Here is an 11,912-nt window from a genome sequence, read left to right on the forward strand (position 1 = left end):
ATGAGATTAGTTTGTGATCATGAGTGGAGTGGATCTGTGTAGCACATAGTACAGTTGTTGTGCTTCAGCTTATATTCAACTTGCTGCTCAGCTCGTACCTACTATTCTGTATGTACCATTCAGCTTGCATTCAGAGTACTCAATTTTTCTGCATCAGCCGCATGCCCAAACCTGAGTGTCACTGATGGAACCCTTTGGTGGGCCTTTCCCCAGTGTCTGTATCTTAAAACCATCTTTCCTGTGACTGTAACTTCTTGGCCTACCTTTCATGCAATCAAAAATTAGTGAGCAAATGCAATTTGCAAAATGCACTAACATGTTCAAGGATGACCAGAGATGACTGGATTTTTGCAGAGCAGGAGCAGAGCCAGAAGGATGGGAGGGAAAGAGTCAGCGAGGGGAGACCGAAGAGAGCCGAGCCCAAAGCTGATGGGCGACTAGCAGTGGCAGAAGGAGCTGTTGAGGCTCTTGCCATCACTAGACTCAACCGTCCCTTCTCACAGAGAGGGGAAGGAGTGTAGCAGCAATGATGGCAGCTCCTTCTGCCGGTGCTAGCCACCTGGCAGCTTTGGGTTCCCCTTGCTGACTCTTTCCCTCCCATTCTGCTGCTGCTGGCTTGACTACACTACCCAGGTAAACTTGCAAGAACCTGACACGTGTTTGGCATCTTGTGTAGTTTAGCCCTGAGCAACTACGGGTAACAGTTCTAGATAGTGGTTGTGTGAAAGTAATTAGGGGTTTGTTCTGTTTGCACACTTTCTCTAAAAGAATATTGAATGTGTATGAACTAATAATCTACAGAGATTTCCACATATCCTTTTGGTCTTACTTTTGTATGCATCGATCATACCATCATTCAGATGATATTTGAATGGGTTAAAATGCTTGTCTCTAGATATCGTAACAGAAAAAAGAATCTGCTTTTCATGCGTATGGAATCCCAAGATTTCCTTAATAAACAATTACTTTTTTCCAGGCACAGAACAGACATAATCACTACACAACATACAAGAAGTTCAGGAGTTCAGAAGAGTTCAGTAATTCAGCAGAATACAAGTATTAATCTAATTAGGCACGTGTCTTCCTTCAGAACCTTGCCACCAACTGGTTAACACTGTTCGGCAGACTGAGACACTGATTTTCATGCACCAGTCCTCATTTAGGTTCACAGTTTCTCTATACACTGTGCTTCGTGTGACCCAACAAAACTGTTAATGACTGGACAAAGAAAAAAGGCATCTGATTTATTTATTTCATAATATATCTCGGAATGTAAGACACAAAATATTATCTTATCCAGATCATTTAAACCAGTGGTTCCCAAAGTGGGCAATACCGCCCCCTGGGGAGCACTGGAATGATCCAGGTGGGCGGTAGGAGCCTTGGGTGCAATTGGGGGGCATTGAATAAAAATAGGGGGGGGAGCATAAAGAAAGAAGAGTCCAGGACCTATCTAAAGCAGCCTTTCCCTGCCTTCTCCTGGTCTTCCCTGGGATCAGGGAGGGAGGGGGAGGGGGAAAGGGATCGATCAAAAGTCGACTGACCCTGCATTAGAGGAGAAGCTGCTTTCCCAGTGGTAAGGAATGCCCCACTCCTGTTTGACTGCTGGAGAATACTTCGATTTCGAGCTTTCTATGTGTCTTATTGACAACAACATCTTCCTTTGCTATGTGCAAATTTGTCACTGCATTTTTTTTGTCCACTTTGTGAAGGTAGATTGCCAAGGGGGCACTGAGTAATTTTTTTTCTGAAAAGGGGGCGGTAGGCCACATAAGTTTGGGAACCTCTGATTTAAACTAATTCCTTTGTGTTGTTACTTGCCTTTAAAACCAGTCCTAAAATATTCTTCTCGGCATAAAATTTAAATTTAATAAGTTCTTCTTGTTTTAGCTTAAAAGTTCAGACATCTATGTGTCCATCTTCTGCGCCCCTTGAGGTTGCAAATTCTTTTGTGATAAGAAGGAGCACTTGACAGACAAGGAGTAAAAGCTTATGAAGGGTGAATAAAGCCTATAAACCATTATTTCATATGGCTGGTCATTACTTGCGTTAACTAGTAAGCATGTATGATTTCTTCAGACATACTTGTGGGCTTCAGTCCTATTCTCTGTTTTCTGATTTGTTTCTTTCTGTTGCAAATACTCCTAGCATTAATTAACAGCTATATAAGTAGGCATTGCTATAATGGTGAGGAGAGGAACTGGGTGAAGCACTGATCAACCTGTAGTTTAATCGCCTCTTTCCAATACAAGAGGTAGGCCCAGCACTTTTTTTAAAAAAAGTATGAAAACATCATTGCACTAAGATAATTTGTGTGTGTTCTCTCTGCAGATTTAGAGGTGAAAGAGTTGCAAGGTGAGTGCCTCTGTCCTTCAGACTTTTCTTGAGTTTCTTACTATTTGGACATGGATGCTCGTGCATTTTATTTGGTTTCCCTCGGCACTCTCAGATCTGAAGACCAGAAATGATGAACCCCCTTCGACCATAATGGAAGGAGCAATGCCCCAAATTACTGCCTCCTCTGAAGCTCAAATGGCACATGACCATGGTAGAACCATATTTTCAAAGCCAGATATGTTCCAATAGTGTCTAATGTTGTGGGGGTGGGGGCGGCATTTAATATATGCCCAAAGTGGCACGTGGATATAGCGGTACTGTCCCCTTCCCTAAGTTTCTTTCAAAGCACTTCTCAGCCATTCAGGGTGGCTTCTTTTGTCAAAGTCTGTCTGGGGGAAAGGGGGGTATGGATTATAAGGCCAAAAGCTGTGGTTGAAGGTAGAGTCCAGTAGGTTCCTGTGTACCCTTTTTGGCACTTTACGTTGCATTCCTGTTCCCACTCTACAGGGTCTAGACAGGGACAACTACAATCATATGTAGTTAAGGCTGAGTCGCTTCATTATTGAACTGGTTAAGTACCTGTTCTGGATACTTGTTACTTGCTGGCAACGTGAGTGTGAATTCATCCCTTCCCCAGGAGTGTTTTCTCAAGGAAATGCTTTAGTTGCTGGGACACTGCATTATCTCCAGTAGTGTATCTGTTGCTGTTTAACTTCCTCCCAATGATATGGGAGCTGCAAAAAGACTTGTGAGGATATTGTAAGAAAAATCTCTGGGTCCCTGTTGCCTGTAGCTTTTTTATAATGAATCTCCGGGGTTATTTAGTTAGTTAGTTAGTTATAGTCTGCCTTTCTCACTGAGACTTAAGACGGATTACATAGCATGAGATTAGTACAATCAGGATCGGGAACATTTCCATACAGCAACAAGGACATTTCTATACAGTGTTTAAAGACATTTCCACAACAATGTCATAGGATTTTACAAAGACATAGCATTAGCAAGGATCCAGTACAGAGTTGAAGAATTGCTGAAGCAGAACATAATCAATTCTAGGACTGACATTAGATAAACATGAAGTACAGATAGTATAAGAGTACATATTCGAGTACATTATCTTTTTGTTCTCAAATAGTCCAGAAACTCCTTATAAAAGCAGGTAAAATAAAATTGGCACCCATTTATATCTTCTTTATAAGCAAAGAAAGTTCTTTCTCGTATTTTTTATCATGCCCATAATTGTTTCAAAGGACTGCAAGCTTCCCAGCTGAAAGTTGTTCTCTTGGGTAATGTGTGGTGAAAAATGGTGAGTTGTTCAAAAGTCGCAGCATGAAGTGATGAGTGTAAAATAGCTTTTGCAGATCCAATGCTTCAGAGTGATACAGCAACATTGTTGAAGTTAAGCCAGTCTGGATCTGGTCAGTCTCTGGATGGGAGACTGCCTGAGAACTCCATATTCATCACCCTGAAATCTATGATGGAAGAAATGCAGGATATACTGAACAGTTGAGTGATGAATCCAGATAATGAGAGTCAAGCATACTCTAATAATAAAGTGTTATCAAGTTGTAACTGAGTTATGGTGACCTCTCATAGGCAAGACATGAGTAGAGGTGGTTTGCCATTGCCGCCTTCTTTGGAGCCTCTTCTGGTCTTCCTCAGTGTTCTCCCATCCAAATTCCAATCATTGCACATTCTAATAAATAACCTCTGACTCCATTGTATATCACTTCTCTTTGCTTTCAGCATCTATTTTAGTTTTAAAGCTAGTCTTAAAATACAGCAGGTCCAGTAGACTTTTTACCTGTTCCTCTAATTCCTGAAGAAAGAACCAAGCATTGATTACCCTTGAGGAAAACCACTTTGCTCTGTTTTTGTGTGCAGCCAGTGAGGATCTCTACTACCTTCTTTTCTTCACTTCCTTGTGTTTATAGTGATGTATATCAATAGAGAGATCAAGATAGTTCACATTATAGTTTTGAGGGGAAAGTATGGGGGTCGATAATCTAGTTCTGCTGACTATACCTAGTTCTGCCTTTCAGCTTGTCCAAGCCCTCGATGGTGTCATGCCATGTGCCTGAGTGACCCTGAAACAGCTGTTTTGATTGGTGGTGAGGGACCCAATCAACAGTTCTGCAAGGATGCTCTCTGGAAACTGGAAATTGGTGAGATTCTTCTCTGATTATAGTAGTGTTTGGGGACGTGAGAGAATTAGTGAGAGCTGATGGGACTTAAGATGAGAAGGGAGTAGTAAATGGAATATCTGGTTGTACCTTGCATTTTGGACTTGAAAGTGATCTGAAGAAAATCTGAGTGCGGTTGGAGACACAACTGTGCTAAAGCTTTGGATCTGGTTAGGTGCCTGGATGGAAGATCTCCTGGGAACTTTCTGTATGCTCCCTTGAAATCCATGATGAATAGTTAAGCTACTGTTTCTTAATATTTGAACCCCAGGTCCAAAAAGGTAGCTCCAGGTTTTAACATGTTTATTGTTACTGGTGCATACTGATTTTGCATGACTTTTGCTACTGACTTTGCAGATGATGACTTCTGGTTCCCTATGGACTGCCCAGGACAGAATTCCATGCCACAGTGTTCACGGGGTCATACAGCCACCTATGACCCGGACACCAAGCGCATCTACATCTTCGGTGGCCTAAGGGAAGGGAAGCGCTATAGCAGCATCCATGTCCTGGACACAGCATCTTGGAAGTGGCTTTGCATATCTGTGAGTGCGGGCCAAAACATATGTCACCATTTTCCACTGGCTGTCTCTGGGTTCCCCTACCTGAACGTTTCTGTTGGGGAGTTATATCTCCCCGCCCCCCGCCTGTGGAGGAAGCATTCTTTTTTAAAACAGATCTGGGGAAACGGTGAGCCTCTTTGTCTGCTCTAAAGCAGTGCATTAACTACTAAACCAGAGGGCTGTATTGAGAAGGCTGTTCTCGCCAATAGCCAACCTCTTTCAGGCTAACTGCCCTCTGACTGAAGAGAGGTCAGAAGTTTGTTTATTTCAGGTAAAAACCTTGTATCCCAGGTGAAAGTCACTAAATGCTATCTTTTAAGATTTGTATTTAAAGTCAGTTTTATCACTCTTGAAATAATTACATATAAATGAATGAAAATTATACAAATGCCACTAATGCATATCAATGAAACTAGAAATTAGAAAAGCATACAAGTAATCTCTTATCCTATTTATCTTCAATTTAAAACAAAAATAGGCTTTTTTTGTTTTAAATTTAAGATTTTCACCAAAACGCTTTCCTAAAGATAAGTCTCATGCAACTCAAATCTAAGATTCAGGGGTTTTTAGGGGACGGCTGCCTTATACAGGTCCAATTAAGTGAGGCTCACACATCTGCATTAAAGCCACTCAGTATTTTCCTTTTGAATATCTCTGAATATTGATATCCATTTTCCTGAGAATAATTATTTCAAAACTGTGTTCATTCCCATTATTCTGAGATTTAGTTTTGAGCATGTAGCCATCTATTCATCAACAGCCTTTCTTGAGGGGACACTGAGCCATTCTGACACAGTACAAAACATAAACGGTTGCTGAAAATCTCAGGTCTATACCATTCCTTAGTCTATACCATTAATAGACAGGTCCATGATATGTGAGCCAGTCACACCTCAGCGGTGAGTTCCCTGCTGGGAATTGAATTCCCAAGTGCATGGGAGAGAGTGTTCAGCTTCTCTTCCCCCAATACTATTTTCCTGATGCAAAATGGCCTCATTTGTGGGTGACCACAATCTGCATTGGTGTCCCCCCCACACAGGGAATTGAGTTCACAGCAGGGAACTCACAGCTGATGTCTGACTGAAAGTGAGGTCTAGGAACCTTCACAGGATCTGTGAACAACTGCCATGTGTCTGCCATGTGTAGTTTGGTTTTTAAATGAAGCATTGGTCAATAACGGGATAGGTAAGTTTCTCTCTTTGGGCATGTCCATTCCTCTCTTTTTAACTCGACAGCTCCTTTAACTCCTTCTGTAAGTATGTTTTCATGTAATAGAGAGGTGGACTAATGCCTCATTCAGATGACAAAGAGAGTGAGCAGGTGTTTTATTAAACCAAGTGTATCAGGAACTTGAGGGGAGTCATCCAGTGATGTAATTGGCTGGATCCCTTCCACCCCCCCCCACTCCCAGAATTTTGATACACAAGTCCTCCTAATATGCCAAGACAGTGTTGATTGATGATCTCTTCCTTAGGCCAAGGGGAAGGTGCCGACACTGGCTTATCACAGTGCAACCATCTATCGAAAGGAGCTGTTTGTTTTTGGAGGTGCATTCCCGAAAAGTTCATCCCTGGAGCCTGGAGCCTGCAGTAATTCGCTATTTATTTTCAACCCAGAGTATGAGATCTGGTACCAACCCATTGTGGAGGGGGAGAAGCCTCTGCCTAGGCATGGGTGAGATACCTTTTGGCTTCATATCTCAGAGAAATTTGAAAAGGAGAATGTTTTTGTTCAGGGGCTGGTGTTTGGGGGGGGCGGTTGGGGGAGGGTCATTTGCTCTGCATGAATGAAGTCCTAAGTTCAATTACCAGCATTACCACTTAAAGAGACTCAACCAGTAGGTAATATAAAAGACCCTACCCTGGAAAGCTGCAGCCAGCCAGAGTAGAGACAGTACTGACTTTAATAGACCAATGGTTTGACTCGTTATAAGGTAGCTTGGTGTGCATCCCTGCCTCAACACCTGGAAGTCAAATTGCATTGTTGGTTCTCTTTTCTTCTCTCCCCACCCCCACATTTGAAAGTAATTCCTTTTTTAAGACTCTTATATCTCCACCTGATGGTACTGTTGTGCCAAATGACCCCAGGGAGATAATCGTGTGAAAACCTTGCTCCTTAGCTGTGGTGTTGCTCTCTCAAAAAAAGAATCCCTTCTCTTGAGGGAGAGGAAGACCTTGTTCATACATTGCATTCTCCCCATCTCTTCCCTGAAGGGAAACTACTTTTTGTCCTGCTATATGTATCCTCCTGCCCTATGACTCTGCATTAAAATTCACACTTAGTAAAGAGGTGGATTTGCTTATCACCCCGTAGTTCTGATGACTCTTCTCTCACCTATAGCATGCAAGTTGTGAGTTCAGCTGAAACTTTTCTCCTATTGGCAAAGTCCTGCTGAACTAAACGATGCTTCTACCTGCTTTTCTTCCAAGGTGCTCATGTTGGTGCATGTGTATTATCTTCTCCCCACTGCCTTTGTCCTTGCAACAACCCAGTGAGGTAGATTTGGTTGAGGTAATGACTTGAGTTTTATGGCAGAATGGAAACTCCCAAGTGCTAGTTCCGCACTTTAATCACTGGTTTTCTCTAGAGGCGTTGATGTTCAGAGGAAAACAAAACTCTTCCTACTTTGAGGGGATGATGTTCCCTGCTTTTAAACTAGATAGATCTTGTTTACTCAGCCAATGGTGTCAAATTAAATTTGGTTAGTGTATTTCTCATAATAAAAGTTCTTGGCACTACTCATTGTGTTCTGTGATTCATATTCTGTGTTTTGAGATCATGTCCCTACATACTAGAATAATGGGCTTTAAAAGTGTCATTGGAACTCGGGAGTTTCCAAAAATCTCCTATACTGTACTGTTATTTTCACAGGGCCCTGTTGGAGCTAGTCTCTTGGCACTTTTTCTTCCAAATGTCTTTTTAGCTTTGATGTGGCTCCATTGTACTGGGGGCTTCTGTGAAACCCACCCTTCCAGAGTGGAAGTTCCCTGATTGTCCCAAAAATTGAGGGGGTGAGAACTAATGCAATTTTGGGTAAGATCTCTGACTCTGCAGAATGGTTCACTTTCATGTGCTTTCTTTGCATTCTGTCTTTCATGTCCTGTAGCCATTCTGGCACCCTGTTGAGGGACAAGCTGATTATATTTGGGGGCCAAATGAGCTCTACATACCTGAACGATACCCATATCCTGGACCTAGGTAAGAACTAGATGGTGCCTGAATCTGGGTCAGGTCAGAGTCTGCTTCAGGTAACTATCTTCTGATAGGCCTTGTGAGGATAAGAGGGAGAAAAGAGATGCCTGAGCACAGGAGATTATCTGGGTGGGGTATGTGGGAAGTGTCTTTGGTTCTCCAAAAGGTTTCAAAACATACATGCACCCTTGCAGGATAGCTGGTCCTGCAACAGAACGCGGGTCTGTAGAGAATGCAATGACCCCTTTGGGTTGCTGTGACAGCCCAAATAGTGGGGCAGGGGAATGAGTTCCTTTTAGTGGCAACCTCTAACCTCTAAAATGAAGCTTCATGTGCTTAGGTAGCATAAGTTCAGTAGCTCACAGCACTCTCTAGAACTCTGCAATTCTGTGTGTAGAAACAGAAGGCATTTATACTTTTAAATTTCATAAATAAGACAGAATACAATTTTATATGCTACCTAAGTTATAAATGATGCGTTTCATGTCATTAAATAAACTTATTTGATTGAAGTTTGATTAGAAAGCAGGTCTAGCATATAACTATTTCCCTCCTCCAACCGCTTCCAGATTTCCAGTAATTTTACAACTCTAAGGGGAGTATTAAGAGTTTGTATTGGGCCTGAAGTAATGATGCTCAGGGCTCTGGTTGTAACAATATGCTATTACCGCATCCTTGCCCTGTGGAAACATCTTCCACTTTATTCTCCTGTCCCAACATCTCAGGTTTCATGGAATATACGCCAGTTCCTTTTCATTCTGGACAGCCTTCTGCTCGCAGGTAAGTGCTGGTTATGGGATTAGCAGCAATCCTATTGCCCAACAGGAACGCCACCACTGGTTAATGTCTATCATCACATGTTGCTGTTGATCAGGTGGGCATGTCTGGGCTGGAGGAGGGGTAGTGCTTTCTATATTGGTTATGCTGTTGTTAAAAGGAAGCTAATTTTCAGGGGTGGGTGAGTGGGTTGAGCTCCAATCCCTTAGTGCTTATTGAGGTTTACCATGGGATGTTTGACTGTGGTGATTTATAGACAGATAAATGAGTCAGGCTCTAGGAAAGTAGTAAGTTTGGGTAGAACTAGAGAGACTTTCAAGAGGCTCTCTTTGCATCTCTCCCTTCTGCTACAATTCCCCACGCAGCTCCCTCTTCTGCTCCGTAAGTTCTTTGGTCCTGGCCACGGCCCCTCGTGTGAAGGTTGTCTTGGAGGCTTTATACTAACCAAAGATCCTTTCTCTTGATTTCAGTTTCCATGCTGCCATGCCAGTGTCTGAACAGAAAGTGCTGATAAGTGGGGGCTGTAATGCCAAAGGAGCCTTTCAGGATGCATTCTCCTTTCATCTGGGTAGGTCCCTGAAGAGCTGTTGCCACTTCTCCCCACACCCTCTCCCTCAGGGCAGGAACAGATTTTCCAGTTTGCCGTCTCCTTTGCAGAAACCTTAACTTGGAGTGCAGTGGTGCATAGTGACCTCTGCTTGATACCCCGGGCAGGCCACACGCTGCTGAACTTGACTTCCGACCACTTGACTGATGTAGATAAGGAGAGCCAAGGCAAGTGCAACCTGTGCACAGTGCTGGTCTTTGGAGGCTCAGACGGTGCTGGCAGGTTCTACAATAGTACCAGCAAAATTCAGCTGGACCTCAAGGAGGCAAGGGGAGCCTCCGGGGACCCAGTCTGAGCCAGTGGGAGTTCTAGGCCAGACTAAGCTGGGGCAGGAACAGAAAGATGGTGCATGTTGAGTGAATAAAAGCAAAGAAACAAGGTGTACGAGTCAGCTGATGAGGCTTTCACAGTAGTGTTGCCTCTCTAAAGGCTTCAACAGACCGCTACCACTTGGCCATGAATCGTCTCCCCGCTCCTTTTGTAGTCTTTTTAGTGGCTTTATTGCATCAGTTGCTTCTCCCAAACCCCGTAGTGATCATTGGCTTAGGACCTTGCCTAATCAAGGGCTTAAGAAGCCATGGGGTTGTGTTCCTGCTATGGAACTCAGTATGTGGTCATTCCTGAGCTCTATCTGGATAAATGGTGTTGTTCGTTCCTTTAGCCTGTACTATTGCCAAGAGGAATGTCTTGAAAATGCTGGAGCAGGTAGTTAAGCATGTAAATGCCACGGGTTAGCCGTGGGTCTTCTGTGTTCTTTCTACCAAATTATCTCTCCTATTTCTCACCCTCCTTCCTTACCCAGTAAATTTGACCTAATCTCTGCATATTTTGCAAACATCCTCTCCTTCCTTTTCTGTTATTGTGTAATAAACTACTTCGCACATACATGGGAGTTTTGTTTATCAAGGATCCCTTGATGCAATTCGGACTAGATCATCTTCTGATCCCTTTCAGGACTCTTGTTCTGTTCATTTAATCAGTCTTTGAAAATGCTATGAATAGAAGCAATGACACTTCTTTTTCTGGGGCAGATTTTTTTTTTTAGTATAGGATGCTCTCTGCCTAACTCATGCTGTGGAGAAATGTATATCTGATACTGCTATGAAAACTTGCAATTGGTAGGAGGTATAAACAATCTGCTTACTGTCAAATTATTACTTCTGCTCCCACCGTCATTAGTTGAGAGCATATTCTAGGGGTAGGTAACTGGGGAGAGGGAGACGTGGTCACTAGAGACTACATGGGCCTTGTCTATAATCCCCAATCCCAAGAGGGTATCCTATTCACACATTTTGTGCTCTTGCACATCATCTTCCTGAACAAGATGCAGCAAAAAGCTCTTTAATTACTTTGGTATGATAGTATCAGAATTGAATGTGCAGTACAAGATTCATGCGGCTGGTCGGCTAGAGACCTGTAGACTGTTGACAAACAATCCCTCATTTTCTTCAATGTGATGAGCGGGCCTGCAGAAAGCATCTTCTAGGGACAGCTGGTGCGTGGTTGTTTAGCCTATCCTGAGCAGTTTTTTGCCCTCCAGCTAGGCTCCAAGAACTAGAAGTAAACACAGCTGCAGGAACAGTGAAAGAATTGCATCCCTCGTTACCCTGTTACCTTAGAAATCAAAGGGGCTGGGACCAAGCATTTGCTGACAAAACCTCTATTTGGCTGCCAAAAGGAAAAAGTTTTTAGTTGGAACTTGGGCTGCTGTTAAATATTTTCAAGATCCCTTTTAGTAGTTGTGTTCCAACACTGCAGAGCAACAGAATAAGGGCAGCTCTTCTTCTCCAAACGAATAAATTGTTAACTAAAGCTGCCAGTGGGGTAATGCTTTGGAGTTACAGAGGTCCTCAGTAAGGCCAGTGACCACTGGTTCGCATATGCAAGTATCTTGCACAGGGAGAGGCAAAGGAGATTTGTAATCAGGCTCTTTCCTAGGTTTTTAAAAGGAGGTGTGGGACGGGTCAGTATCCCGTAGAAATCTATGCTTTTTGTTTTTGAAGGTACCTTTATCTTTCTCACCCAGCATAGATTTCCATATTATTAGTAATCCTTACTAATTACTACTGCATGGGCATTATGTCTGCTGCACAAATGGTTCAGAAACTTCTAGCAGTAGCATTTGGATGCAAAATCTCCTCCCCTCAAACACAGTCTCCTTTTAGTGGAAAAAAAACCCCCTCACATCTCCCCTGTTGACATGTTCTAAGATGTAACTTCCCTTTGTATGTAACTTTGTGCGCTCTCTGGCTG

General features: G+C 42.9%; 1 protein-coding gene across 1 annotated transcript; it reads left to right on the forward strand.

Annotated features, from left to right (window-relative positions):
• Positions 1-326: 326 nt before the first annotated feature.
• LOC129323369 (uncharacterized) lies at positions 327-10,196 on the forward strand. Its single transcript, XM_054969906.1, has 9 exons — positions 327-489; positions 2,332-2,355; positions 4,380-4,502; positions 4,878-5,065; positions 6,558-6,757; positions 8,190-8,281; positions 9,001-9,055; positions 9,523-9,620; positions 9,710-10,196. The coding sequence occupies exons 1-9, from the start codon at positions 327-329 to the stop codon at positions 9,952-9,954; spliced, it is 1,188 nt and encodes a 395-aa protein (XP_054825881.1). The 3' UTR covers positions 9,955-10,196.
• Positions 10,197-11,912: the final 1,716 nt, after the last annotated feature.

The sequence above is a fragment of the Eublepharis macularius genome, chromosome 2 (genome assembly GCF_028583425.1).
Source record: "Eublepharis macularius isolate TG4126 chromosome 2, MPM_Emac_v1.0, whole genome shotgun sequence".
Lineage (NCBI taxonomy): Eukaryota > Metazoa > Chordata > Lepidosauria > Squamata > Eublepharidae > Eublepharis > Eublepharis macularius.

Bases quoted from the DNA above. Each gene is read 5' to 3' on its own strand.
- LOC129323369 (XM_054969906.1), top strand. From the start codon at position 327: ATGACCAGAGATGACTGGATTTTTGCAGAGCAGGAGCAGAGCCAGAAG. The intron at 2,356-4,379 runs GTGAGTGCCTCT...TCTGCCTTTCAG, and splicing joins AGAGGTGAAAGAGTTGCAAG to CTTGTCCAAGCCCTCGATGG. The intron at 5,066-6,557 runs GTGAGTGCGGGC...TCTCTTCCTTAG, and splicing joins GGAAGTGGCTTTGCATATCT to GCCAAGGGGAAGGTGCCGAC.